At 42.1% G+C, this 25666-nt stretch overlaps 3 protein-coding genes across 5 annotated transcripts in view; 1 reads left to right on the top strand and 2 right to left on the bottom strand.

The window, feature by feature from the left end:
* LOC108579704 (chloride channel protein 2) overlaps window positions 1-5139 on the bottom strand; it is a 24053-nt gene extending 18914 nt beyond the window's left edge. The window contains exon 1 of the mRNA XM_017943297.1: window positions 4965-5139. Within this exon, the coding sequence (XP_017798786.1) occupies window positions 4965-5024 (60 nt within the window). The 5' untranslated portion in view covers window positions 5025-5139. The remainder of the gene's footprint in view (window positions 1-4964) is intronic.
* A 2444-nt stretch (window positions 5140-7583) lies between these two features.
* On the bottom strand, window positions 7584-8882 carry LOC108579605 (synaptobrevin-1). The gene is made up of 3 exons (XM_017943182.1): window positions 8745-8882; window positions 8047-8369; window positions 7584-7962 (listed from the first exon to the last, which is right to left on the bottom strand). The coding sequence occupies exons 2-3, from the start codon at window positions 8363-8365 to the stop codon at window positions 7907-7909; spliced, it is 375 nt and encodes a 124-aa protein (XP_017798671.1). The 5' UTR covers window positions 8366-8369; window positions 8745-8882; the 3' UTR covers window positions 7584-7906.
* Window positions 8883-10227: 1345 nt separating this feature from the next.
* LOC108579522 (vesicle-associated membrane protein 2) lies at window positions 10228-24891 on the top strand. 3 transcript variants are annotated; one of them, XM_017943075.1, is made up of 6 exons: window positions 10228-10327; window positions 13572-13783; window positions 15114-15193; window positions 15275-15326; window positions 15984-16042; window positions 19185-19258. In XM_017943075.1, coding segments are annotated over exons 1-5 (360 nt in total). In that variant the 5' UTR covers window positions 10228-10325; the 3' UTR covers window positions 15998-16042; window positions 19185-19258. The 3 variants fall into 3 exon arrangements, with proteins under 3 accessions (XP_017798564.1, XP_017798562.1, XP_017798563.1); XM_017943073.1 differs by lacking the exons at window positions 15984-16042; window positions 19185-19258 and adding an exon at window positions 22839-24891; XM_017943074.1 differs by lacking the exon at window positions 15984-16042 and having other exon boundaries at window positions 19185-19757.
* Window positions 24892-25666: the final 775 nt, after the last annotated feature.

The raw sequence follows: 25666 nt of genomic DNA, 5'->3' as shown, positions 1-25666 counted from the left end.
TTATCCCGTGGTCGTACACAAGACCATGGTGTTTCACGTAAACGCAAACGAACGAGGTTATATGCATCTTATTACAAAGTTTCTTTCCTTCTGCGACGATAAAACTAGCCGGTATCATCGACAACGCGTATCACAGAAATACGTGTAAACTGTCGAGAAAGCATATCTAGCCAAATACGTTGTCTTTTTTAGAATATTTCATTCTTCGTTCGGAACTTTCGTCGCTGAATCACGCGACATCGTCGTTCGATGTATACATCCCCTGGCATATTGTGCTCTTGTCTCGGTTCCAAAAATTCGAAAATTAGCGTCGAATCCAACGATTAAGCGTAACGCAAAAGGTGGCCAGATATATTCTCTCTGCGAGCAAATAAGTAATCGAACGGAATTTGTCCGAGTCGTCGCTTATCGAACGTTCTTATCGATCCCAGCTATCGGTTACTTAAAAAGCAATTACCAATTTCCATCGTCGTTCATTACCACGCGAAACTGGCGGAAATATGTGTAAATACAAATGGAAACGGTCAATTGTGAATTTTATACTGGTTTTATTAATAACTGTACAACGTCTTCGAGGTTGCCAGTATTTCGATAGTGAATTCTCGCGCGCGATAGCGCCGATTAACGGTATCAATAGTAAAAAAAAACGATTATCGACGGAGGAGGAGCATATGCCATGGGGTCGTAAAGCGTACGATCTCGCAGATAGGCGCGCAAATCCCAGGAATAAAATGCGTATACACGACTGTCACGGTGTACGGGTTGCAAGGCAAACCAGCTGGTCCGGCCGCAAAAAATCGACAATCGACCCCGCGTTTCCGCGTGCAATCTCCGCACCGCGCACAACCTTACGCAACACACATGCGGAATATTCGGCACGTTCCGCCGACGCGCTCTTCCTGTCGCGCGATAAAAAGCAAAAAGGGCGAAAAAGAAAGCAAAGAGGAAGAAGGAAAATGCTCGGTTTCGACGAGAAACGAGCGAATACTTGGGGCGAGTGTTTTAGAAACGCGGAGGCTGGAATTATTCGAGCAAAGTGGACGAACGCACACTTCTAAGAAATTTCTGATTGGAATTTGAAAGGAGGTGTGGATGTCAAAGAGAGAAATAACTTGGGAAATTGTAAGTTCATCGCCAGTTGGTATCACCTGCGCATCGTTACAGTCAACCGTCAATATTTGCGTTCCGGTTATATATGCGAGGTCGTTATATATAAACTCGGCTCTACATACTACTATCTGGTTGTACGTAACAACAAAGAGGCTCTAGCTTATCGTTCGCGAAATTAGGTTGGCAGAGTACGTTCGAAGATTGATCCGGCGATTTTCAATGCAAACCAATTTCAATTCTAACAAGAGCGAAATTGTCGAAAGGAGAAGAAGAAAAGGAAATTGTTGAAAATTGCTGGATTTTTCTGTGTACAACTGTGTACAACTGTGTACAACTGTGTGCAACGAGGGCGGAATAACAATCGAGTAGATACATATAATTGCGCGTGTCAAACGTAAGAGGGAGAACAGGTTTTCCAAACGTGCAACAATCGTGCTCTAGATATGCCGATTATTATCATCTTTCCATCGAGAATCGTTATCGTGTTCATACGTTTCATCAAGGACGGCTCGTATGACAACGCCGTTCCAACTATATAATCGCGACGATAATTAGACCTGTAAACTTTCGTTCGCCGTTCTAATCGCGTCTCTGAAAAAGCCGTCAGTTCCCTTTGAAACGTATCCTACGGGAAGACCTTGGGACTCGGGATGCAACGAAATTTTCGCGACAATTATCCGCCACGTTAATCGAGGCGTTAATTTCCTTTCACACCGCCTCATGTTTCTACCAAGTGTATAAAATCCACTTTCGATGTAACGTAACTGATGGATCGGTCGTTGCGGTTCAGTGAAACGAAATTATCGAATTACCGGCTGAGCAGAATAAATTTATGGTATTTAACCCGGTTCGATCGATATTCACCGATATGTCTCAGACACGAGATAAAACGATTGATTTATACCACGGTGAGAACCGACTGAGGATAAACGAATTAACGAGCGGAGAAGGGGGAAGGTGGCTTAATTAATACGCGTTATCTCGCCTTCTGATCGAATTAGAAATTGGCTAATCGCCGCGATAACTCGTTTAGAGAGACACACGCGTGATATTTCTTCTGCATACAATCACGCTATCCTGTCGCTTCCTAGTTGCCTCGACTCGCCCTAATGAAAATTATGCGAAAAAGAAAAGGAAAAGGAGACGAAAAGAGACTTCAATGGACATTGATAAATAGTAAACTGAAACCTATGAATGTCCCTGTAGTTAGAGTGTTACTTCCCCTCTATAGCACTTCCTGCTTTATAAATAATCAACGAACTTCAGAACTTTGTTCGAAAGGAAAAACTCGTGGTTTCGTTTAAAACGAGGAATGATAAATCGGCGACCTTGAAGGCTCGGGGAAAATATAAGCGTAACTTCTCAGAAATGACGAACATAACCTCAGATACCCCGGGCGGTATAATGAGCAGAGAGAGAAAGAGAGGGAGAAGAAAAGTTAGCTGCTCGAAACGGTCTAGTTCACGTTTCAACGATCGAAATAATGGTCGATATCGCTGTTATGTTATGTTTTTTTTTTCTTTTCGCTTATCGTACAAGAATCTTCGGGCAAGGAAAACCGCATGCTCGTTTGGGTAAACTCGAGATAAATTGCATAACTCGGAAAAGCGGTGCTTGCAGCAATTGCATCATAAATAATCGAACGCGTTACGTCGCTTAACGTGCTCGCGGCGAAGGAAAAAACGGGAAAAAAATCGAAGAGTACTGCGTTGCCTGTGAACGCACGCCGGAAGAATCGAGCAGGTGAATAAGTGAGAAAGAGGAGGAGGAAGGACGTTAATCGGCGTTAATGAGATGACATCATCGATGCGCGATCGCCGATTCTATTTCGAAAGAATCGGGGAAAGACGCGAGACGATTATCGAATCAATTCCCAACGTCTGGACCAAGTTTCGTAGAGAAAGTGAAGATGAAACGAAGATAAAAAGACAGTTCTAGAAGCTAGGCAAGGTGGTCTCAACGGAGAAAAATGAATCTAGCAATTTTCACTAGCTCGATCAAGTTCATCGATCTAACAGATAGTACTACGATAGAGTGAAATAATCAATGGACGTGAATGAAACGTAAATAAGAAAATGGCGCGGTGCGTGAGTTACTCCAACGATCGTGAAGCGTAATTGAAAGATACGAATGAAAGACGAAGATCAATGGGTCTGAGAGAAAGATCGATCCAGCGGATCGACGCTCCAGAAGACAGGGAAGAAGAAAAAGGCACGAGAGGTTCCTCGACAGGAGGATGTAATTTACCGGTTTTTGTTTCTCCCGTGTGTCTGCCAATAACTGTTTTCGCCTAGCCTTTCGGAGGATGGCAAGCGGCGACAATCGTCGAACGATCTACTCTTTCGTCTTCTCCGCGTGAAAATAGATTTCTTTCCTCGAAAGTGTGAAAAACTGAACGAGGAATTTCTCTTTCGATTTTCTCACCTAACGTACACTTTCGTCGAAGGTAACCTCCCTCTCGAGTAATTGAAACATTTTCGTAGCTATTTTCACGTGCAGAAAGAGAAGGCGAAGAATAGGAATTTCGAGAAATGGCAATCTGCCCCGGAATTTCGTGCAGAACGTTTCGAAAGTGACGCGTTCACCACACGAGGCCGCATTGTCCACCTCGTTCGATATATCACCACTGTGACCGACCATAACGCTGTTGCAAAATCTCCGCTGACACGCGAGGGTAGGAAGGAAAAGAGCGCGTTTTTCTCCTAGACGCTTCTTCTGAATCTGAACGAAAGGTGCGGCGACGATACGTCGTGATTTGTTTTCAGATCGTAAACGAAGATTCGCGTTACAAACCTTGGACTTTTTTATCGATGTTCTAATAAAACGTTTGCAAACAGAGAGATCTCTAATATTAAGTACTATTAATTTATACTCGTTGATTAAACAGACACGAGTCAATTGAAACTGCTCCCATTCGTACTACGCAGGAACTTCTCTGATAAGGAATATTAGGTCACTGCAGAGATTCTATCAGAGTTTGTTATTTATTACAAGTTAGAACGAACGATTTCGCTCTGTTCAATTAACCGTACAAGATCCACGAATTCGAACAGGCTTTAGAAATTCCACGGAACGTGAACATACACGCAAATTCTCCGATAAGAGACGATAGTACGCTCAGCTGCTCGATGGAAAAGCACCTGTAGCACGCGTTTAGTCGAAATTTCTCGATTAGAGAATAACACACATCAGCGTTTGTCAAAGAACTAATGTAACGTTACACAGGGAAAGTTCTGGCACGCTGTATTTGCGTACGGTAGCTCGATGAATATCGGTCGCGATCGAAACAGACCTGTTGAGAAACGATGCATAACAGGTTCCGCGAGTGAACACGTAGGTGCTCCCTCCGTCTACGATTCGATAAATTAACCAAGGCTAATCGTTAAGGTGGCGATCAGCTGACGATCAGCTGAATGGGGGTCTCTCGTGGTGAGAAGAAAGCGTAGGCTGCACTGTGTATTATTGAAAATGCACGCGAGAAAGTGGCGTAGCACGTGGTCTCCCCGTCGCGGACGCATAAATCGCGCTCTAAGGCGAACTCTATTCGCGGCTAGCAACGCGCCGTGGCCAAGAATAAACATGAAAATAGGTTTGCAACCCTTGGTTCGCGTCGCTTTTGACTCACCTAGCCACGCCACTTTGCTTCTTCACCGATCGAACAACAATTAATCCTCCTGTCGTTAATCGTAATTCGGTTTATCTATTGCGGACGAGAAGACAGTTTTATTGCATCGTGTTCATCTCGGCGGGGAAACGTATTCACTGGATATATTTTTATTGAAAAGATAATCATCAGAGTGGTGGAAAAATATAAAGACAAATATTATTGTGGGATATTGAGGAATTAGACTTACCAAAGTGTTCTGATATCCTAGGCCATACTGTTGGCTCCCCTCGCTGTCAGACGATGCCATATTGGATCTTCGATCGGTACGAGATCGACGTTGAATGATTTTTGTAGAATCACCGCGACTCGTTTAATTAACAAGTCAAATTAAGACCAAGACAATATGTGTCGAAGGGTGCGGAGATACAGAGAGAGAGAGAGAGAGAGAGAGAGAGAGAGAGAGAGAGAGAGCGAGAAAGGAAGGGAATAGAGGAAGGAGGTTAAGTCCTCGAGCTAGATCGACACTTCACTTTGATGGTTATTACTCGTTAAACCAGACAACTCTTTCTTCCTCTTCCTCTCCTGTCTCGCCAGCTTATCGACAACGATCCGAGCTTTGGACGCATTTATCGTCTCCCCCGGAACGATCCTACTTCCCCCTTTTTCTCAAGCAAACACACCACCGTTCACCGAGTATCCTTCGCTCGCGTACGCACGACTAGCCCCGGAAAACGCGATACTCCACTCTGTTTCCCCAGTATCCATAAAGCACAGATAGGTGGATGATTCGACGCGTGGGACGTGTCGTCATACGGAGAACTTCTTATTCGTCACACGCGGTTCTTCCGTACCTCACCTCTTCGGAGCTCGCACGAAACCACGCGCTTCTTCGATCGCCAACATTCCAATCGACTAGGCACACTAAACTATTACGGCCAATAACCAGAAGAAGAAGAAGAAGAGGAGGAAAAAAAAGATATCTATACGATTTCAAACACTAGCTGCGGCAATATCCACTGAGAGACAGACGCGCGCGTTGACCGGGTGCCGCCGAACTACCAAACAGAAAGAAAAACAACGCGCCCCACCACACCGTCACGAAAATTCTATTCGTCGTATGTATGTTATAAACCGCTGTGTATGCGTGCTACTTTCGCGCCAACTTACGGATTTTCACGATGCAAAATCCTTCCTACTTTTATTTTCGCACGTGTCCCAAATGGAACTTTGAACGAACAATAAGATTGGTAGTGGTGATAGGATCGAGCGTAACGGTTAAACAGCGGTTAATTACGAAACTAATTCCCCCCGTCGCGGGAATACACGCCATGAGACAAGGAGAAGATGAATTTCTTCGGTGAAGCTTTCACTTGTCCTACAAGTGTCTACTCGACGTCTAGGACGGTTATTCGGGTGGTAGAAGCGATCGTGGGGCGGTTCTACAGCGAAAGAAGAGATTGTTAAGGGTCTCGAGGTTCGTCTGACCTACGATATCGTTGACACGAGACGCGCTTCACGAGCGACTGTCCGGTTGGACGGTCGTCAGCCGACTGATGATAGGTGTATGAATGAAGCGGCCGAGATTTCTGCCTCGGTTTACAGGAAAATCAGAATCCTGCCCCGTCGCCTCTTCACACGTCACTTAGCTTTAGACTTTGTGTTATTCTCTGTGACAATTCGTTCGATACACCTGCCGATAGACACCTCTCTCTCTCTCTCCTTGTCGATCCAAGTGAAAACGTCTCGTCGTAGGCCAGACGATAGATAAATATCGAAACTTAGATAATTGCTATCCCTTTAATGGATCGACGATAATTCGATCGCCATATCGATTGATACATAGCGATAGACGTAGAATTACGCACGCGCTATCTGTCTCCCGTTCTTCTCGTGTAATTATGTAATTCGAGTTAACTGGGATTGTCTCGAGTAGTGTGTTTGCGCGACGAGTGTGATTCTCTATGGATCCGAGGTATCGTGACGGAAGTGAACACGATAAAATAAACGTACGAGTATATGTGCGTTATTGCTTATAAAAATAATTTCGACCAAGGGATTGGACGATGACGCATTTGCTGACAATTTTATTCTACCGTTAAATCGTCCTTCGATCGAAGACACCGAGGTGAGACCTTGACCATCAACTCCCACGGTCTTGCCTCTCCCTTCGAGGCACGCTACATCTTCCAAAGACATGTCGTTCAACCGAACCAACTTTCGGTTCCTAGATTGGCCATGTACGACATACCTAATTTCGTATCGCTCGTGACATTTTGACTAGACGGGTCGAACGATCGGAAATTATCGCGAGTAAAACAAACGAACGGTTGCGCAGACTGTCGGCACGTCTGCGCATCTTAGCCAGGCATATGTGTGTAAACACGATGTGTTATCTGTTTAGAAATTAATGGTGCGATTTAAAGAACTATTGAGGGAGGGAGGGAAAATGAGTAGGAAAGTTTGTGATACTTTCTACGTGAGATGGAGAATCGGGATAGCAGGCGGAGTTTCACCGAATTCGACGGACTTGTTGTCACTTTGCTACGAGAAGCATGACGCTGTTCGCAAGAGAGCGTTGATGCATGAATATTTATGAGCTCGAACATTCTAGGCAGGTGTAATGGGCTTTGGAACAGACTGTACGTCGTATCGACGACTCTGTAAAAACTCATTTTCTTTATTGTTTCCCGGTACTATTCTATTGTAGTATTACGCAAAAATGATTGAACGTTGACACTTGGACGGGAGTAAGGTGAGAGTGGAGCCCGAATTATTTGAAGACCGATGGAGAAAAGTATAAACGTTATATTATATATTATATATCATTAATAAATGTACAATAAGCATTGTAACAAGATAACGTCGTGAAATGTATGTCCGTTCATAGTTTTATAAAAAGGAAGGTCACCCGTATTAATACTGCAGTTAGTCTAATAGTTTTGTGCGTTTGAATAAATTTATATCTCAAAAATATAGGTTTCTTAATTTAGTTTCGTTTTATCTTTTCTTTGTGCGTTACTTAGGTTCTCAATTCTCCTGAATAGGACTGCAGATCGTGTGTTAGCTAAGAATCATCTTGTTCGTTTCTAACTTTGCATGACTGGCACTTACTTTACCAGTGGTTAACTTTTGTTCTAGGACAGAAATTAACAACCCCCAGAACGTTATATCCCCTTTGGTACAATGCTATCATTGAGAGTTAGCAGAGGGATTTTCAGAATCCGACCCACTTGGCACAAGTGACGCTATTACAAACATTAAAAAATATCCATGTAAGCCTACAATTCAATCTAGTACTTATGCATCAATTTTTTGTAAATGTTACTCACCGATGATGATGATTAAAATGATCACACAGATAATGCCAATGATGATCATCATTTTCAGATTTTTCCACCAATATTTCCTTTTCAGTTTGCCAGCTTGCTGTTCAAACTGAGTTGCTCCCTGTTTCAGAGCATCAGCACGATTCTCCAATTCGGATAACTTCTGATCTCTCTCCAATACCTTCTCCACGTTTACTTTCATGATTCCCACAACTTCGTCGACAGTTGCTTGTGTCTGCTGCAGCTTTTTGGTGGAAACTGTTGGCTGTAAATTTCTGGACCCACCCATATCTCCATCTCTGGAATTACCACTGCCATCCATGTTTCTATAATCAAACAAGTAATACGCGTTAAATACGTCTTACAAACCATCATCGTCTGTGATTGTCGCTTTAAAGCAAGTTCGAAGAGAAATTTTTGACAGCTGCAACGGTATGCATCGACCACGGTACACACCCATAACCTCAAAGTTCGCAAAACAATTGACCGAATAAAGTTATTCGGTGAAAGTTTCGTACAGTATTACGACGCTACGCTACTTAACGTAATAACGTATTGATCAAGAATTATCGTTTACCCTAAAAATAACACAAAACGGTACTTCCAAATATGCACTTCTGTTTACAGTTACGCGGAAATATTTGATCGAAATTGCTAACTGCGCCACACTTTAAGAGAGAAGAGAGAGTAGCCAAACTTACTCTGAAACGAGAGATTTACACAAAAATCAACGAGGATGCGATTCGTTTGAAAATAATGACAGATATTCCCAACTTTACTCAGATGACGAATACACTTTACGACAGCAACAGTACATGACATGCGATAAAGATGGCGATACTTATGACGTCATTACTACGAAAATTTTTTAACAACTACTCCAGGAAGTTGAATTCTTCGTCTAATCTAATCTTTATTTCACAAACTATCGTTACAGTGCACGATCATTCCTCTCAATCACTTTCTGCGTCGCAGATTTCCCAGATTACAACAACACGAACTTCAAACTTGAATCTCGCGCGTGGTGCCATCTTAACAGAACTACTTGCATCGCACAAATATTTGAATTAATAAAAATTATATTATAATCACGTTAATTTTACCACGAATACGAGTACGCTTCACTATGCAAAAAAGTGACATAGAAGACGCTTAATTTTCATTTTCTTTGACCGCAATTTCCACAATACAATTATGAAAAAGAAAAAATTAAACGTATAATTACACATGCATGTACACGTAACGTTTAATTGCAAGTAATATCAGAATAATTATTCAGATATTGTACAGATCGATCGAACATGCTACGAACATTTATCAAAAGTGTTACAAAGAAACAAACTATCAATTTTATCAAATATCTAATCTATCCACATAACGACATATTTACGGAGCGAAATGCACCACGGTACACTCGCCTCCCGACAAAAATTCCAACAAGGACATAAATAAAATACTTTGCGGATGCTTGTGCGCGTATTATCATCGCGTTCCCAGGACCGTACGAACTTACGTCACAAGAGTACACTTGGCCCAATAAAAAAAAAAAGAGAAGAAAACCTGAAATTTCCCCAATTTCAAGCAAACTTCAATCCCACGTAACATTAACGAACGAAACAACGACAAACGTTCCTTCTCCCGCCACTGTACAAGTACCTACGCCGTACACAAGCATCGAGCAACACTATCCAGTATCACGATTCGAAAAAACAAAGAGAGCAATTGTACCGGTCGTTGGCCTATTTTCCCGTCGCTAGACACAAGGCACCCAATATCCATAGGAACAGCCCTGATTTACTTTCAGGGTGTGTTTGCGCATGGAGGGTTGGAGCTGGCTGGCGTTTATTGACTGGAAACTCGTGCGCATGCGCAGAGTATTCTATCCGTTGATATACCTCGAACCTCCTATATTCGATTTATCGATTAGTTCTCCTTTTATCAATCCTGTGAAAATATTCACCGTTGACGTTACTTTAATTCGATAATTCTGCGTATCGCGAAATTCCCTGAAGTTTTCTACCGGTTGAATCGGTCGTGGGACAGAGAGAAACGTAAATGGACGGTTTGAGAAGCGGGAAAAAGGCGGTCGCGATTCAAACGGTTCGAGGGTGGTCGAGATAGAACGGTGGAGCGGCGGCGCGGCAGTACCGCTGGAAATTTTATCAATACCGCGGCCGTCTAGTCGGTGACAGTCGCTCGTGAAAAGTACGCGGTCATCTGACGGGGTTGCCAGGCCAGCGGATAGCTCTAGTTCAGGAAACCAACAGCTACCGACGAACGACATGTGAGTAGACGAAATTCTACCGATCCTCGTGTCCATCGAGCCAGCGAAAAGTGATTTTTCACAGACTGTGCGAGAACCGACAGGGAAATATCGTTGGAACTGTGAATTTCTTGGGAAACCAGGCTATATCGTGCCCCTTCGCGAGTCCATAACGCTTTCACGGACTTCTCTTCGCGAAGAAATTAATCGTGCCTACGTTGCGGAGAATCGGTAGACTTTTCAGAGGGAAATGTGAGTCTAGTTTCTTCACTTGGTCAGTCGTAGTTTACTAAAGGGGAAGTAAAGAAGAAGTTGTACAGGTTTATTTCGAGGAATCGTGCAATTTTCGGTGATATAGATAGACGAGTAAATTTTTCCTGGTTTCGTGTACTTTCGTCGAGTATCTATTTTCTGCCGACAAGTGAGAAATCAGACGGAAGATGGAATTTCGTGAAAAAATTATTCTCCTCGACGATAGTTGAATAGGTAGGGGTGTTGAATCAATCGTCGTACATTTACCGTTCTTTTTCGTTTCGTTGCTATCGTATCGGGTATTACGTGTATACAAGTGTCTGGATGAAATTTCGAAGAGGAATTGCTTTACTGTCCGCGAACTCGCGGAAAAAAAAGAATTGAACAAGCTGTAAGGCGGGTTTTAAGACGCAATTTCTTAGGCCTTTGTCGCCCAATCGATTCCCTTGCACAGCCTATCCGCACGCCAGAATTTCCAATAAAGTGCAGCAAAGCTTAAAGCGGACCACAGGGGCGACTCCTTTCGAACAGCTGAATTGCGGTCATTGAATTCCCGGACCTCACGATGCTTCTCCTTTACGATTGAAAGGGAAACTTGGGGTAATTGTCCGATAATTTTACTCTTTAATATCGTCCAACCTCTCCACTTATCCCCTGTACACTTTCTTCTTCCAACTTTTCCCTGCCGAAAATATCCATTTCAAAGAGGAACTATCGTTTTTTCATTTCTTATTTCTCTCTCGCGCGAGAATTAAGCACGGTACGTTCCGTTCGTTCTTTCGACGGGTAAAATTGCGAGATTTAATTAGAGGCACGTGAATCGTGAACGTCAGAACGTTCGACTGTACCGGCAGTTGCTATATTTAGATAATCAATGCCGAGCACATTTGCAGCAATGTTCTACGGCTTTGGCGATGATACGAAAAGGTGCGCTTTCGAGCGCGTATCGAATGCCTGGCTGCAAGTAGATTGTCCCCGACAAAGTCAGACAAAGCGGTAGGGTATCGGTTGGAACAACAGGTTTAGGGTGGAAACGTGTGCCCCCCTGAATAACCGGCTGATAAATAAATAACGCTAACTAAATTATTACTTTCCCTTTACTTTTTACTCCTTTATTCGTCGTTTCGCAAACACATGAACATCTGAAACAAAACTTGAAATTATCCGCGTAAAGTGGAACACGTAGCTGTTTCGAATTCGATTTCCCTCTGAACTTCAAACTTAAAAGGATAAGTGTTTGACGTCACACGGATCCCATTCAAAGTTACAGGAGGGCGAGAAATAGAGGGAGGTTACTTTTCCAAAAAAGCATCGCGGAACATTCGACTGTGTTTCATTGACGTCACTTGATACCTCGACAATTCTAAAATTAGGAGTTCGATGGGAATATTAAGAAAAAATAAGAAAGAAAACGCGTCGATGCTTTCGGAACGACGGCGACAAGTTTCACTTCGCGAACCTTTGCGAGAGGCTTCGAGAATTCGAAACGACGCAATTTAAATTGTCGTCACGGTGACTTTTTCGACTCTAGAGTAATGCAATAATAACGACGATAACCGGCGAGCGCGCCTCGGTCGACATATTAATCCGATTATATAAGCCGCTTGAACGCGTAAAGGCCTGAAAACCAGGTGAACGATTCTCTCTTCCATATCACTTGACCAAAAGAAAGAGGAGAAACATCTACAGAGAATCTTGGAGAGAAATTTTGCCAGAGAAACGACGTATATCCCGTTAAAGTTTTCCCCTCGAAAGGACGATAAAAGAAGGGGAAGAATGCTGGAAACTCACGTTTATCTATTTCTATAGCAATGTTCCACTGGTTCGTTCGATCGGTTGCCAAAAATAAAACCCGCAACCTCTTCGAACGCTTTTTAATCTGCCATCGGTACTCGACATATCCGGGTAAACCTCGAGCACGCGCCCGGAATCGAAATGCGTGTAAATTCACCACGAAATCGATGTACCGAGGCTAGTTTCATTTCGCGTTGACTTCTTTTTCCTTCCTTCCTTTTTCTCCTTGTTTTCGCAGCAGCAATGAGATTCGCGAGATTATTCAGTTCGAAGATAGGGAAAAAGGAGGAGAGCAGTTTCACAGGTGGAACACGAGTGTCGAAGTATTGGCGCAAAAGCGCGAAACACGGAACACCCGACGAAAGTTTTGCGCACGTTGTTGAAACAGAAACGCAACGAAACGCCAACGCGAGCCTGTCGTGATGATTAAACTAACATCCCCGTTGTTCATCCCCGAAGGAAAAGGTCGGTCCTCGGTCGGTTTCAGTCATTATCCTCGGTGTCTCTATTATGAAGTAAAATCATTTCTTCACCTTCGCGATCTTTTAGACTCGGTGAGAAGACAATACACCGTCTGTACACGTTTCAGCTTTGAGAACCGTGTCACGAACTTTGCCCTTTCGAGTTTCCACCCGAACCCGGTTCGATGGGAAAATCGCACCATCCACCATGGAACATTCGAGACGCGTATTGTACACGTGTAATTTCAGATATGTTCCAATTTCTCCATTTGCAAGGAATACGAGATTGATTAGATCGAGAGTAACTAGACTCGATAGAAGGCTGTAACAACCGCTAGAAAAGAGGAAGAGATACGAAGAAAGGAGAAGAAATAGGGATCGTGTTTGCAACGAACGCTATTCTCTCGAAAATTTCCACTCGCTCTTAATCTTCCATCGTTCGCATCACCTCCTTTCTATTTGTCGTTCGATTTCCTCTCTTTCTCCGAAGATTTAACTCGTCGAGAATGTGGATCTTCGAATTTGAAATTCTCTCACCTTTCGTACGTTCTCCGGTGTCTCTTTTCTCAATGAAAACGTGAAAAGTGTGTCTGGAAGCTTTCGTCTAAGTGGTTGTTTCCTCAATTTTAGCTGCGGAATCGAAGGTACAATTGAAAGGACTGTATTGAAAGAACGAATAGAACGAGGCTATAATTATAGATATTTGATGAATATTTAACGAACAGGAAATGACGGTGAAATATGGATGACGGTTGCAGGGCCACCGAGGGCGGTCCAGCACCGGATGCTGCTGCAGGTGCAGGTTCCGATGGAATCGTCGGAGGTCCCAGGACGCCTCAGCAGATCGCCTCGCAGAAACGACTGCAAGCGACGCAGGCGCAGGTAGACGAGGTCGTCGACATCATGAAAACGAACGTCGAAAAGGTCTTGGAGCGTGATCAGAAGCTCTCCGAGCTCGATGATCGAGCGGGTAAGATCTCTGAAATTGAAAATTCACTTTTTTCTTTCGTTTCCTCCACTTTCCCTGCCCTTTAAGGATTTCGTTCAGATCGTTAAAGGTAATTCAGATAACGTGAAGAAACGTACTCGTACGAAATTGAAAGTTGAAGAGACGAGAACGAAGGAGGACACATGATATGTCCTGTCTGGTGTGGTCGCGGTTAGTGTACCTTCGCTGCGGCTGGTTTTTCATGAGTAACGCGCGCGGGCAGACGGCGGACGGCGAGGAAATTTTCACGGCGGAAGGGTTAAAGCATCGAACGATCGATATAACAGAATTCTGTAAATGCTAACTAGCATTTTCAACATTTGAACTTTCTTTCTGTGCGGCAAAGCTGTATGACCAACTGAGAACGACCGGAGTACATTGTACAGAGCCTGACAGAGGTCTCGGCGGTCCTTATCTTTTTATACTTCTGTCTATTCTCTTATCGAGACATGTTTACTTCGACGCCAGACAAAGATGTTCTCTATATTTGCTCCACCGACTGTACGTATCGCGGTGACATCCAAACGAAAGTTTTTCTCGTGGAAATGCACAATGGTTGGGACTATCGATTATACTTAACGATGTATCGACAATATCGTTAAGGCGAATAGAGAGAGGAGTCGCCGAATCACGCGTTACACTCTGCTTCAACCGCTTTTGTACCTCTATTCGCCTCAACGGTATCAGCGATATGTCGGTAACATTTCGATATTATCAATACTTACCGATAGTCACACCGCTACGGTAGTTGGGGGAGGGAAGTGGAAATTCAAGTAGCGCGATTACCAGCTCGCACGAAGGATATTCTTTCCATTCATTCTGCCACAGCATTAAAGTAGTTCGACCCTGCGCGTCTCACTGCACGCTGATATCGATTACTGTGACACCGCTCGGAGAATCGATGCCACGTTAAGGGCCTGACCGTTGTCGATCTTTTCCACTGCACGCACACCTTAGATCTTGCAGACTGTATTCTCTCCTTCGCGTACAATCCAACGAAAAATTCAAAGTATCTTTTCTTCCTTTTCGTTCTTGTTTCTTTTACCACACACAGCGGATACGTTTCGAGCTGATTTTGAAAATGGCCCACGCTTCGCTGAAGACACGCTCCTGCGGGACGTTGAAGCTCGTTAGCCAAGTACCTGTCGCAATTGTCTCTACCACCGTCTCTATTCGTTTTCATGACGATGTTTTCACGACAACTCTCTACCGGGATTCCTTTTTTTTTCCTTCGCATTTCTTTCCCCTCGAAGTAGCCGGAGAGGTTTTAATATCGTTCAATTGTGTAAGATTTTTCTCCTCTTCATTCTAGACGCGCTTCAGCAAGGAGCGTCACAGTTCGAACAGCAAGCAGGAAAATTGAAGAGGAAGTTCTGGCTACAAAATTTGAAGGTAAATCTCGTTCGATTTTTACTTTATTCCCAATATATTTTCTTCCTATATTCATCTTCCTCTTCGTTATTCTGCCTTCAGATGATGATCATCATAGGCGTCATCGGACTAATCATATTGGCCATCATTGTTGGTAAGTAACCACTAACATAGATGCACTTGTCGAAGCTAATCACACTGCCATTGTAACTGTCTAAATGTTCTGCGTCATACGATCGATGTACATATCTCGCCACGATTATCGAACGACCAATTCGTCACTGACGAACGTTAACTATAGAAACGTGAATATCAGAAAATTACCTACTGAGGATAATTAACGACCTTGTACTAGGAAAAAACTCGTTCCTTTCTATCGTTCACCCTTTTTTCTCGAGACAACTTTTCGTATTTCACATCGTTCGAAATAAGACGCGAAACAAAGTAGTACAACTCCTCGATATTGCATTCCTCGAAGAAAGAAATCATTTTGAAGGGTTTAAAGAAAAATTGAACCGAATCGGTCGTTCCGGGCTATTGTCTCAGTCGATATATGTATACTACTTGTCCGTGCTGATAAAACAGGTCTCCAGGACCGAAGTCGTATTGTGCTTTGCACGACGCAAAAAAGAAAAAAGAACAAAAGACAAAAAAAAATGAAAAGAGGACTTTTACACGTTCCGTGTGAGAAGTGTCTCGCTAAATAATCCCTTGAAAACTTCTCTAATACTGTCCTTTCTAACGTGCCACTAATCTTCTCACTGCTCATCATTTAACGTGTGAATTCTATGTGTTTCTCTTTTTCGTCTAGCGAAATTCATGTAGACGCGCTGGTTGGTGGAAGAGATTTGTGTGTGAGTGAGTCTGAAGGTACAAAGCAACAAAACTGAGAACACAATTGCGTTCACAGTTGTCTCTCTCTCTCTCTCTCTCTCTCTATCTGTTTCTATTTCTTTCCTTCCTAATCTTTTTTCTTTTCTTCACGTAGAACGTGTGTGTACCTGAATACCCTCTCTGTAATACGGATATGTACATCACCGTTCTCTCGTTGTTCTCCCTATAATTAAATATTCACCAGACTCCGTACATCCTTGAACTCGTACATCCAGACTCTTTCTTTTACAGTTTCTTCGATTTTTCAAGATGTGTCCCTTTTTGCAAGTGTTCGTCGTTTCATAAGCATCTCTCCCGTACGAATCCGAGCGACGGAGAAACGACAGAACGATCGAGGATTAAAGATCCGAGTAATACATGTGTATACACCGTCGTTCGGATCTCGTTTCAAGGAGAGATCCTTGTGAAATTACCATACGTATATATTGTTTGCCTGTAATAGGTACTTGCTGATGTGATCTATCACTATCTGTATTATCTCCCTCAACCCGCGAATATACCGGCGTTCTTCGAGGCTCCGTTGCGGTATTCACGAACAATTTTAACCCTTCGACAGTTTATCCCGTGCGAGACTCGGCCAAAGCGTCCAATATTTCGCTGTTTCACTCAAGAGAGAAAAAGATACGCGTGAAATGTAAATTCTTTTCTGTCGTAATTCATAATTTTATAAGACCGTCAAAGGGTTAAAGATCGAAAGAGTTGGTGAATTCATAACGAGAGTCTCCTGATAGTCGGCTAACCACCCTGATGTGTTCATTCCAAAGCAACACGAACCAAACAAAGCGACATCACAAACACGAACCGATGGAGACTTCGTGAAAGAGTTGTCGAAATGCTAGGATATACGTCTTAAACTTCTAATATAGGGTAATTTCAGGAGGGACGGACCAGGCAAGTATTTCCTACATTATCAACGATCGGTTTCCGCGAAACAAATGTAAAAGAAAAGAATACCGACGCGTTCCACGTTCCACCCTCCCGGAATTACCCTATCCAGAGGCTTGAAACTCTGCGACATTCACTCCACGGTGTACAAGTTTCTCTCACTTCGTGTGATTTAAGAGAAGAAAAAAAAGGAAAAAATTGAAAAAGCGAAATGGAAGGCGTCCTTAAATCGAAGCAAAGTGTCTTAACATATATCTCGTGGGAGAAACGCGCGGTGTCTCTTTTTTCCGAATTTTCGACGGCGTTCAACGAAAGGAGGAGACGTCTCGAAATCTACACAACCACTTCTCTCACACAGCCCTGTGCCTATAGTAATTGACTGTTATGTGTCTGTCTGTACTTTTTTGGCGATACTATCCCCCTTGTTTCTCCCGAAGTTAGTCCCAGCCAGTGATTTTCAATTTTTTGGTGGTCGGAAAAACCGAGACGGAGGGGAAACGAGCTTGTTTAGTGTGAACAGAAAAAAAAAAATAATCGAAAAGGCTGTGATGAAAAAAGAATGCAAACGAAACGATAATACGCGCGCAGCGAACCGGAGATACGAAATGAAAGATAACGTTAAAATACCACCGAGAAATGAAAACACGAATGGACAACACCAAAACAACGACAAATTAACAACATTTTATTAACAACAACAGTATAAACAAGTACTATATTATATTTATATATACATATTATATATATACATATATGTATATCGATTCTACGAACAACAGTAAGAACAACAACATCAGCAACAACAACAGTAACAACAAAAATAGAGCGAGGTTTCTAAAAGCTTTTATTTCACCCCATCCACTCTTCTCTTCGGTACGGTAAGCTACAACTCTTATTGCTGCACTTTATCCAATACCAGTTCTTTCTATCGAACTTTTTCTATTCTTATTCTTGTACATAATACTTCTTCTGTTTTCAACATCGTACATCCTCCTACGCGCGGAACGCAGCGTTTTTGTTTCGCTGCTGCGAAAAATATAGAGACACCTTTATTTTCCTCGTTTTTCTCCTCTCTTCTCTCTTTTGCACTCGAAAGAGGAAGTAACTAAATTCGGTAGTTCGTATTTGCAAAAGAGAGTTTACCGACGAAATTCTCTGCGCGCAGCACACGAAACGGAGAACACGCGTTTTTATCTGCATATTCGATTCAGCATGGAAAAATTCTCTTCCCTTCTTCTCTCTCTCTCTCTCTCTCTCTCTCTCTCTCTCTCTCTCTTTCTTTCGTTTCTGTTCCACTTTCAAAGTATCGATCCTCGTTCTTCCACGAACTCGAAGAACACCGTTTCAGAATATACAATTACATATGAATATATCTTGTGCGGGAGAGAGTCTCCCTCATACGAAACGAAAATTTATTTCTGGGACGATCTTCACAGCCGTGTACAGCATGCTTTCTTTTACCGAAGCACGACTACATACTGAGATCCATCGAGCATGCGTTCTTTCTTTCTTTTCTCTTATCGTTTCATTCACGTCCGATAGACGAATAGAGCAAGCTTAGAGAGCATGGCTTCTCCCCGTTCGATCGCGATAGCGTGCTACTTATTGTTAGTGAGAAGAAAAAGGAAATTCTCGTCGGGTCTTGCGGAATGTTACAATGATCGTTGACAACGAGAAACGTTTTCCTTTCCATTGGAAGTAAACGTCGAGTGCAAGAATTCGAAGATAATTCCTGTTTCTTTCCTTTTTTACGTCGAACGATCAGTGTATAACGGACTGACGAACTTTTCAACCACTAATGGGTGTTTAAATGTGTTTCGTAAGAGTTGCATGCATATTCTCGCTTGAAACGAAATAAGAAAGTTACGGATATGTATGTGGATAATTGTTTAGAAGGTAGATATGGTAGATCTCTGCCCGCGTGAACGAAGATACTACTGAGAATAACGAACAGCTGACGAGATACTTCTACCGATTTCGAATAAATCTCGTGGAACTTGGAAATTGTTCTATCTTCGTCCACGACGATCGGGGTAGACCGGAATTCTGCATGCAAAGAATGCCAGAGAAAAAAAAAAAAAAAACGTTGATCTAACGAACGACGTAAAAAAGACAAAACCAAGCGATGACTGTGAAATAGCATCCGGAGCAAAACGAAAGATGTTGCGAATCAAAGCGGGTCGCTTGGAAAACGGACAAGGGAAACAAAACAATCGCCTCTTGTTCTTTTCAGCCTGCGTCTCCGGCGGCAACGACTCGCAAAACTGAGCACGTGAGTAAAAAGAAAAAAAAAATCACAAAAATTAAACGAAAAAACGAAAAAAAAAAAAGTTACACAACAACAAAAAAACAAACAACCGAGAGAAATGAGGAAGGAACAGCGGGGGAGGTTTTCGAGGGATCGAAGTAATGTAAGATCATCGGGAAGAGAAGGATACACAGGAAGAAAGCGTTAGATCAACGGCCAACGATCGACTACACGGAAGAAGAAATGACGAGAGAGAAGGGGGAAAGGGGTGAAAATGGAAACGAGAAGGATGCTTTGTGTTCCATCGAAAACGACGCCTCGGACGTCTCGCGGATGGACGAAGGCCGGCCACGAGGAAGAAACCGACCGATTCACGAGAGAAACTACCCAGGAAATAGGCGGAAATAGTGAGGAAAAGATAACGAGAGAGGATTTTTGCCCTCCTTCGTCCATCTCTGTGAACTGATCTACGCGCGGATGGAAGAACTGTATCGAGAAACCGTAACGCTGGACAGTGTGTAGAAAAGAAGCGAAAAGAGAGAAGAGTAAGAAAGAAAGAGGGGAAAGTGTGATCGCGATACAGGGTGTCCGTTAAAACCGGATGGATCGTTTTTTCGACGAAGGCAGAGTGTAATAGGGAATTTCTCATTGTGTCTCCCCTTCCCTCCGTAATCAAGTGCCGAATATAAATAAATCGATGTGTGTATAAATGTATATCGACGTTTAATTTATAAATAAACGTGTATGTGGTCGCAGAGGAGAGCGTGTGATGCATAATTACAGAAAAAACGAAAGAAATCGTAGCAATGGATCTGATTTTTCGTCGTAATTCGTGAAACTTTGCTTCGTGTCGGTTCACTGGACATCGAAACTTATCACTTGTTCGCCGATTTGTGTTTTTTCTCGTCTTTCCTCCATTTTCGTTCTGTTCCGAGAAGGAAGACTTTCTATCCCAACGATGAAACGAAACTTAGATTAAGCTCAAGGGGAAAATAACGAATTTCGGTAGGATTCTTACGCTTCCGGATCTCTCGCAGGATCGACAATGGATCGCGCGATCTTCTTGCGACACACTATGTGTACATCTCGTGCTGTAAATAGTATCATTTCTCCTTCACGTTCGTTCGATTACGACCAAACCGCTGGTAATTAATACTAATAATAATAACGATAATGATAATGATAATGATAAAAAAAAAGTGAATAAACAATGAGAAAAAATCCGCGCAAGATACGTGAGAGAGTGAGAGAGAGAGAGAGAGGGGGAGAGAGAGAGAGAGAGAGAGAGAGAGAGAGAGAATCACGTGCAATCTTTGTTCTTTCGCGTATTGCCCTTCCATTGAGAATCGAAATAAAAAAAAAAAAAAAAAAAAAAAAAAGGAGGTAGAAAATGATGTAGTAGAGAAGCAGCCTGCCTTCGTCGAAGACGGCAGAAAATGTTTTCGAGCAACCTGTGCGAGCGACGAAACGAGAAAACGCAAAAATACGGGAAAAAAATAAAATACAAACAGAGAGGAAAAAAGAAGGGAGAACAAAACGAGAGAAGATGCGAAATAAAAAAATAACGCGGCGAAGAAAATGAAGAATAAAAGAGAAAATAACGAGAGGGGTACGCTTCGACTTGCTCGAGGCACTTGTAGGTTTGTTTTAAGGCTTATAACGGTAACGAGAATAATTATGATAATAATAACAACAATAACGATAATAATAACGCGGAATAATATTCGTGGAAAGAATTCTGCCTTATCAACAAGGCAGAGACAAATATACATGTACGAGGTATTGTTAAAAATTGAAGATATATATCAGAAAAATCTATCCTATACATACGGTGTGTTCAGAGAATGGCAAATCTTCGATCTCATTCGCGTTTCTTTTTCTTCGATTCGAAAATTAACATATACAGGGTGGAAAAAAAATACACTCGAATTCTACGTTATCTTCAATCGATATACAATATATATATATTTCCGGATCACAAGCTTCCCGAAATTATTGTATAGAATCGTTTCTTTTCCCGCGTGAGAGATCATTTTGCGAACACGTATCGTCCTTCTTTATCGATACTTCGTACCCCGATTTCACGAAAAGGAAACGACGTCCTCGAAAGTTTCTCATCGGCCATCCTCTGTACGCGGTACGAGAGAGAAAAGAAAAAAAAGAAAGACATCCGATCGAGGAGAGGGGGAAGAATAATCATCGGCGTGATTTTTCACTTCGAGCTCGATGAAATCTTCGATGGGTTTCCTTTTTCTCATTTTTCATTCGTTTACCTTTGCTGTGTTCATCCGTAATCATCGAACGAACGAGCACCAAAACGAGTTTTCTACTCTTTCGTGTCCCTTCCTCCGCGTATTAGAATCTTACGAAGCACGATCAGCGAAAGCTGCAAAGATCTACATCTCCTGTTGAAATCTCTGTCACATTCGAGACAATTGCTTCCTCCTTTTTTTTTCTTTTCCGATAAGAAATTCCAACAGTTCAATGACAGAGCTACGCGAAGAAGGGGACCGGGGTTTGTCGAGTTGTTAAACGTTATGGCGGGGGAGAGCTTCCAGCGAAGGTTTCGTTCGCGAAGCCCGAAGAAGAAAGAAAATCGTAGCGTTCAAATGATAAAAACTACTGTGTTTAAGAAATTCAAGTGTGTATAAACGCATAACTGTACGTGATATGCGATAACTTGACCGTCGACGTGTTAATTATTATCGATGACAATTTATGATCATGATTATGCTGCTTTCAACATTGTACAGTACCGAATAAAAATTACAGTACGTAGTCAGAAAAAGGCAAAAAAAAATAAAGAAACGAAAACGTCGGACAGGTGTAGAGAGCAAGGAAAGAAAAGAAAAAGAAATGGAAATTATTTGTCGTGCGTCTCTCCATACGTCGAGTACGATCGTCTTAGGTTCCTTCTTTTCTTTTCTTTGTTTTTTCTTTATACATTCTCTTGCTTCTTCTTCAACGCCGAAATTCGAACTTGAAGACACGTATCTCGATATCTATCACAGTCCTGACCAGATAAATCTCGAACGACCGGTTGAAATTCTCGACCATAATACGAAAACAAAAGAAAGTATTTGTTCGCGCCCATGGAGAAGAGGATCCCTTTAGAAACTAGTATCTGTTTAACTCCAATAGGAGGTAAGAATACTGAAACTTCCTTCTTCTCTTCATTTTCTCTTTTTCTTTGTTTCTTTTTTATACCTACTCCTACAGTCAATCCAACGGTCTGATTGCGTTTCGGCTAAAGTGTAAAACGAAAAAAGATCGACAAAGAACATAATATAGAACCCCTTAAAGTAATTCAACACTTGTACCAATAAGCAGACAGATACATAACTCGAATTTACTCTTTCCATTTCTCCACACCAACGAACCCAGGAATCTCTCGATACAAATACTACCGCCATTCAAAACTCTCCTCAACCGACGACACTTACCTCACTCTTTTGCTTTTTCTTTTTTTTTTCTTTCAATAAATCTAAGAACCCTTCATCTGGTTATCGCCAGACTCGCTCTTTATTTCTCACGTAAGAATCGCAGCTACTCAATTTTCACGAGAATTTAAAGAAAATTCGTTACAACCGACGACCGGCCTCCTCCTGTGAATTAATCGTCGACGTGATTTCCTTTCAGCGAAATTCATGCCAGAATCGGCACCACCGCCACCGCCCTACGCTTATCCACCACCAGGTGTACCGGGCCAGGTACCAGGTGCTGTTCAACCCGCTGCTCCAGCCCCTGCATCAGCTGGTGCATCGGGAGGAGCCGGAGGTGCAAGCGGACCGCAAACGGCCGGCGCAGCGTTCGTAGGCACTCACAACGTGATGTAAAAAACAAGCAAAACAAAGAAACACCTCTCCGTTACCGTACCGCAATAACAACTTTTTCCAAAAAAAAAAAAAAGAAAAAAAAGATAACAAAGCTAAATACCTTAAGAGGCGAGCAACGCGAGATCTGTTGTGGCGTGAACGAAAGAGAGAAGAAGAGAAAGAGAAGTCGTACAGGTTTGTCTTCGATGTTAGAGTGACAGTAATTGACAAGGTCGGTGAAATAAACGTTTGATCGAGGAACGAACAGCTAACGCGTTAACTGCCGCGATGCAATCCAGATAGAGAAAAAAAAGAAAAAGAATAAAAAAAAAGTATATAATTCCCGCTAATGGCGTTCTCTCCGTTTCGATCGAGCAAAGAAAGAAAAAAGGAATACGCCGACTTTCCTTTTATCCGCGCCGCGTTTCGTGAAAAACCGCGAAGCCCGAAATGTGGGGGTGGGAAGAATTAACGGGCGCACGCTAGTTCCTCTGTGCAGTTAATGTGTTTGAGTAAAATTGTGATGAAAATGTACTCTGCATATTCGCCAGTTCCGTGAAATTAGCTTCTAGGGAGACAGTCTTGTCCTTATCGATACTATTTCACTTCCGTTCTCCGGAGAGCGGTGAGCACTCGTAGAGATCGAAATAGGGAAGGGAAGAGTTGGTCGAGCCTCCAGAACGTTTATTTCGTGAACAGATACAGATCTCCTATACGTTAGGGAATAGAACTTTCATTTGTGTGTAATCGTTGTCGTCGTCGATCTCGACTAACTTGATAACAATGAAAATTCTCGATTCGCAAAATTCCTTCGTAATTCTCATCCTTGGCGAAGGTGTTACCGTTACGAAGGAATAACAGAACGAGTTAGAAATCACAGGGAAGAACGCTGTCCGCGTTTGTTCGCGCGGTCGAAGAACATGTGTATCTACGTATATACGTGTATATGTACATAAATTATTACGAATTGTCGATGTAAGATTGAACTATACATATATACATACGTATAAATATATAAATAACATGACTTATAAATACGTAGTAGGTATTGCTACGAGTAAATACAAGGAAGAAACCGTCAGAGAGAAAAAGAGTGAGAGAAAGAGAGGGAGAGAGAGAGAGAGAGAGAGAGAGAGAGAGAGAGATTGTTAGCGTAAAACTTTCTTATTCTTCACTTTAGCGGTTCACGCGGAAGGATTAAGTGATGGTTGTCCTATAACAAGATAAAAAAAATAGAAATCGACAAGTATATTGGGAAGGATAATTTCTTTTTCAGGGTCTGTTTAGGCGATCCTACTTTTGCGAACCATATTTTTATGAATTCGACATCTGTAAGTTTTAGGCTCTTACTCTGTAGCTGAGATTCGGCACCGTTCTTTATATTAACATGATCTTTTTCTCCGTGACACACACCTACATTTCAGCACTCTACTTTCTCTATAAGTTCCAACACTAGGATATTAACGAAGGGAGAAAAGTATCGAGTTTTGGCCAACGAATGCTCCCTCTTTCCGATGGAACAACTCATACTTCATTGTGTACATTTGCATCGTTCGACGAGAAAAGATACTGCTGTTATTTGTTTCTTGTTTCTTTTTCTCGCTTAAGAGCAACAGATCGAATTAACGATCCTTCGGACTATTTGTACGTCCACTGTGAAACGATAAGCTACGATCGAAAGAGGAAGCATTTGCGGCTAGAGATTTGATTAATTATTCCGATTATTTCTGTATGTGAAACAGCACCTAACGAAACTGCTCACCGTGTTTTAGCTACAAAATCTATACATACGAATCCTTCGATTACGGATCAGTACCGCGATAGATTTGATTCTTTTTTTCCGTCTAACTAAAAATTCCTCCATATTCTTCTCTTTGTTGGCCTAATCGATTGTACCTTGTTACTCAGTTCTCACGTAGAAAAACAAACGAACAGATCGTAGTAGAAAGATAAATTATTCGAAAATACACTGTATATGTTTATCTAACTAGATGTTCGATGGAAAAAAAAAAACACTTAATCTGAATATTCTCTAGAATAGAGAAACGAGAAGATTAAGCTATCTGTTACTATTATCAATTGTAAGGGGTTGCGATTGGGATTTATCGAAAAGAAACCGATAGAATTAAGTGTCATTTTGCTACATCGTTCGAAGAAAACCATTGAGACAACGTTTTGCCCTGAATTACTATGAAAACCGATCTCTCGAAGCATACCTTCCTTTTGCTCAAGTTGCAATTAAAATAATACCACCGATTCCCTTACATCCCTCACCCCCTCGCCCCTCCCTTTTTCTCCGAAATGCTTAATTACTATTGTCCATGAATCAAATAATAGAAGAAAGAAAAATAAAACGATTATTTAAGACGTTTGTAAGTACGACAAGAATAATTAACACGTAAGAAGGCTTCACCACATAGGCAGTTAACGTATTATTATTACAAGGTATAGAGATACGATTAACAATCGCGATAATCGGTTGTGTTGAGCGTCGTTCGATTTACCGATCGAGAAAAGTCTATGTTCATCTAGTTTTAGATGTTACTGTATATTAGCCTTAAATAAACACAATTATGAGAAAGACGAGAGAATATTCGTTACATCCTTGCCCCCTTAATTTCTATTTTTATTCGTCGTAGATCGATATGGATG

Source organism: Habropoda laboriosa, unplaced genomic scaffold (assembly GCF_001263275.1).
Source record: "Habropoda laboriosa isolate 0110345459 unplaced genomic scaffold, ASM126327v1 scaffold33, whole genome shotgun sequence".
NCBI classification, from domain to species: Eukaryota; Metazoa; Arthropoda; class Insecta; order Hymenoptera; family Apidae; genus Habropoda; species Habropoda laboriosa.
The sequence above is the reverse complement of the archived record's forward strand: the minus strand, read 5'-3'. Positions and strand labels throughout refer to the sequence as shown.

Coding starts and splice junctions, on each gene's coding strand:
- LOC108579605 (XM_017943182.1), bottom strand. CDS start 8,365: ATGGATGGCAGTGGTAATTCCAGAGATGGAGATATGGGTGGGTCCAGA. Junction 7,963..8,046: donor CATTTTAATCATCATCATCG/GTGAGTAACATT, acceptor TGTTTGTAATAG/CGTCACTTGTGCCAAGTGGG.
- LOC108579522 (XM_017943073.1), top strand. Junction 13,784..15,113: donor CGAGCTCGATGATCGAGCGG/GTAAGATCTCTG, acceptor TCTTCATTCTAG/ACGCGCTTCAGCAAGGAGCG. Junction 15,327..22,838: donor CATATTGGCCATCATTGTTG/GTAAGTAACCAC, acceptor ATTTCCTTTCAG/CGAAATTCATGCCAGAATCG.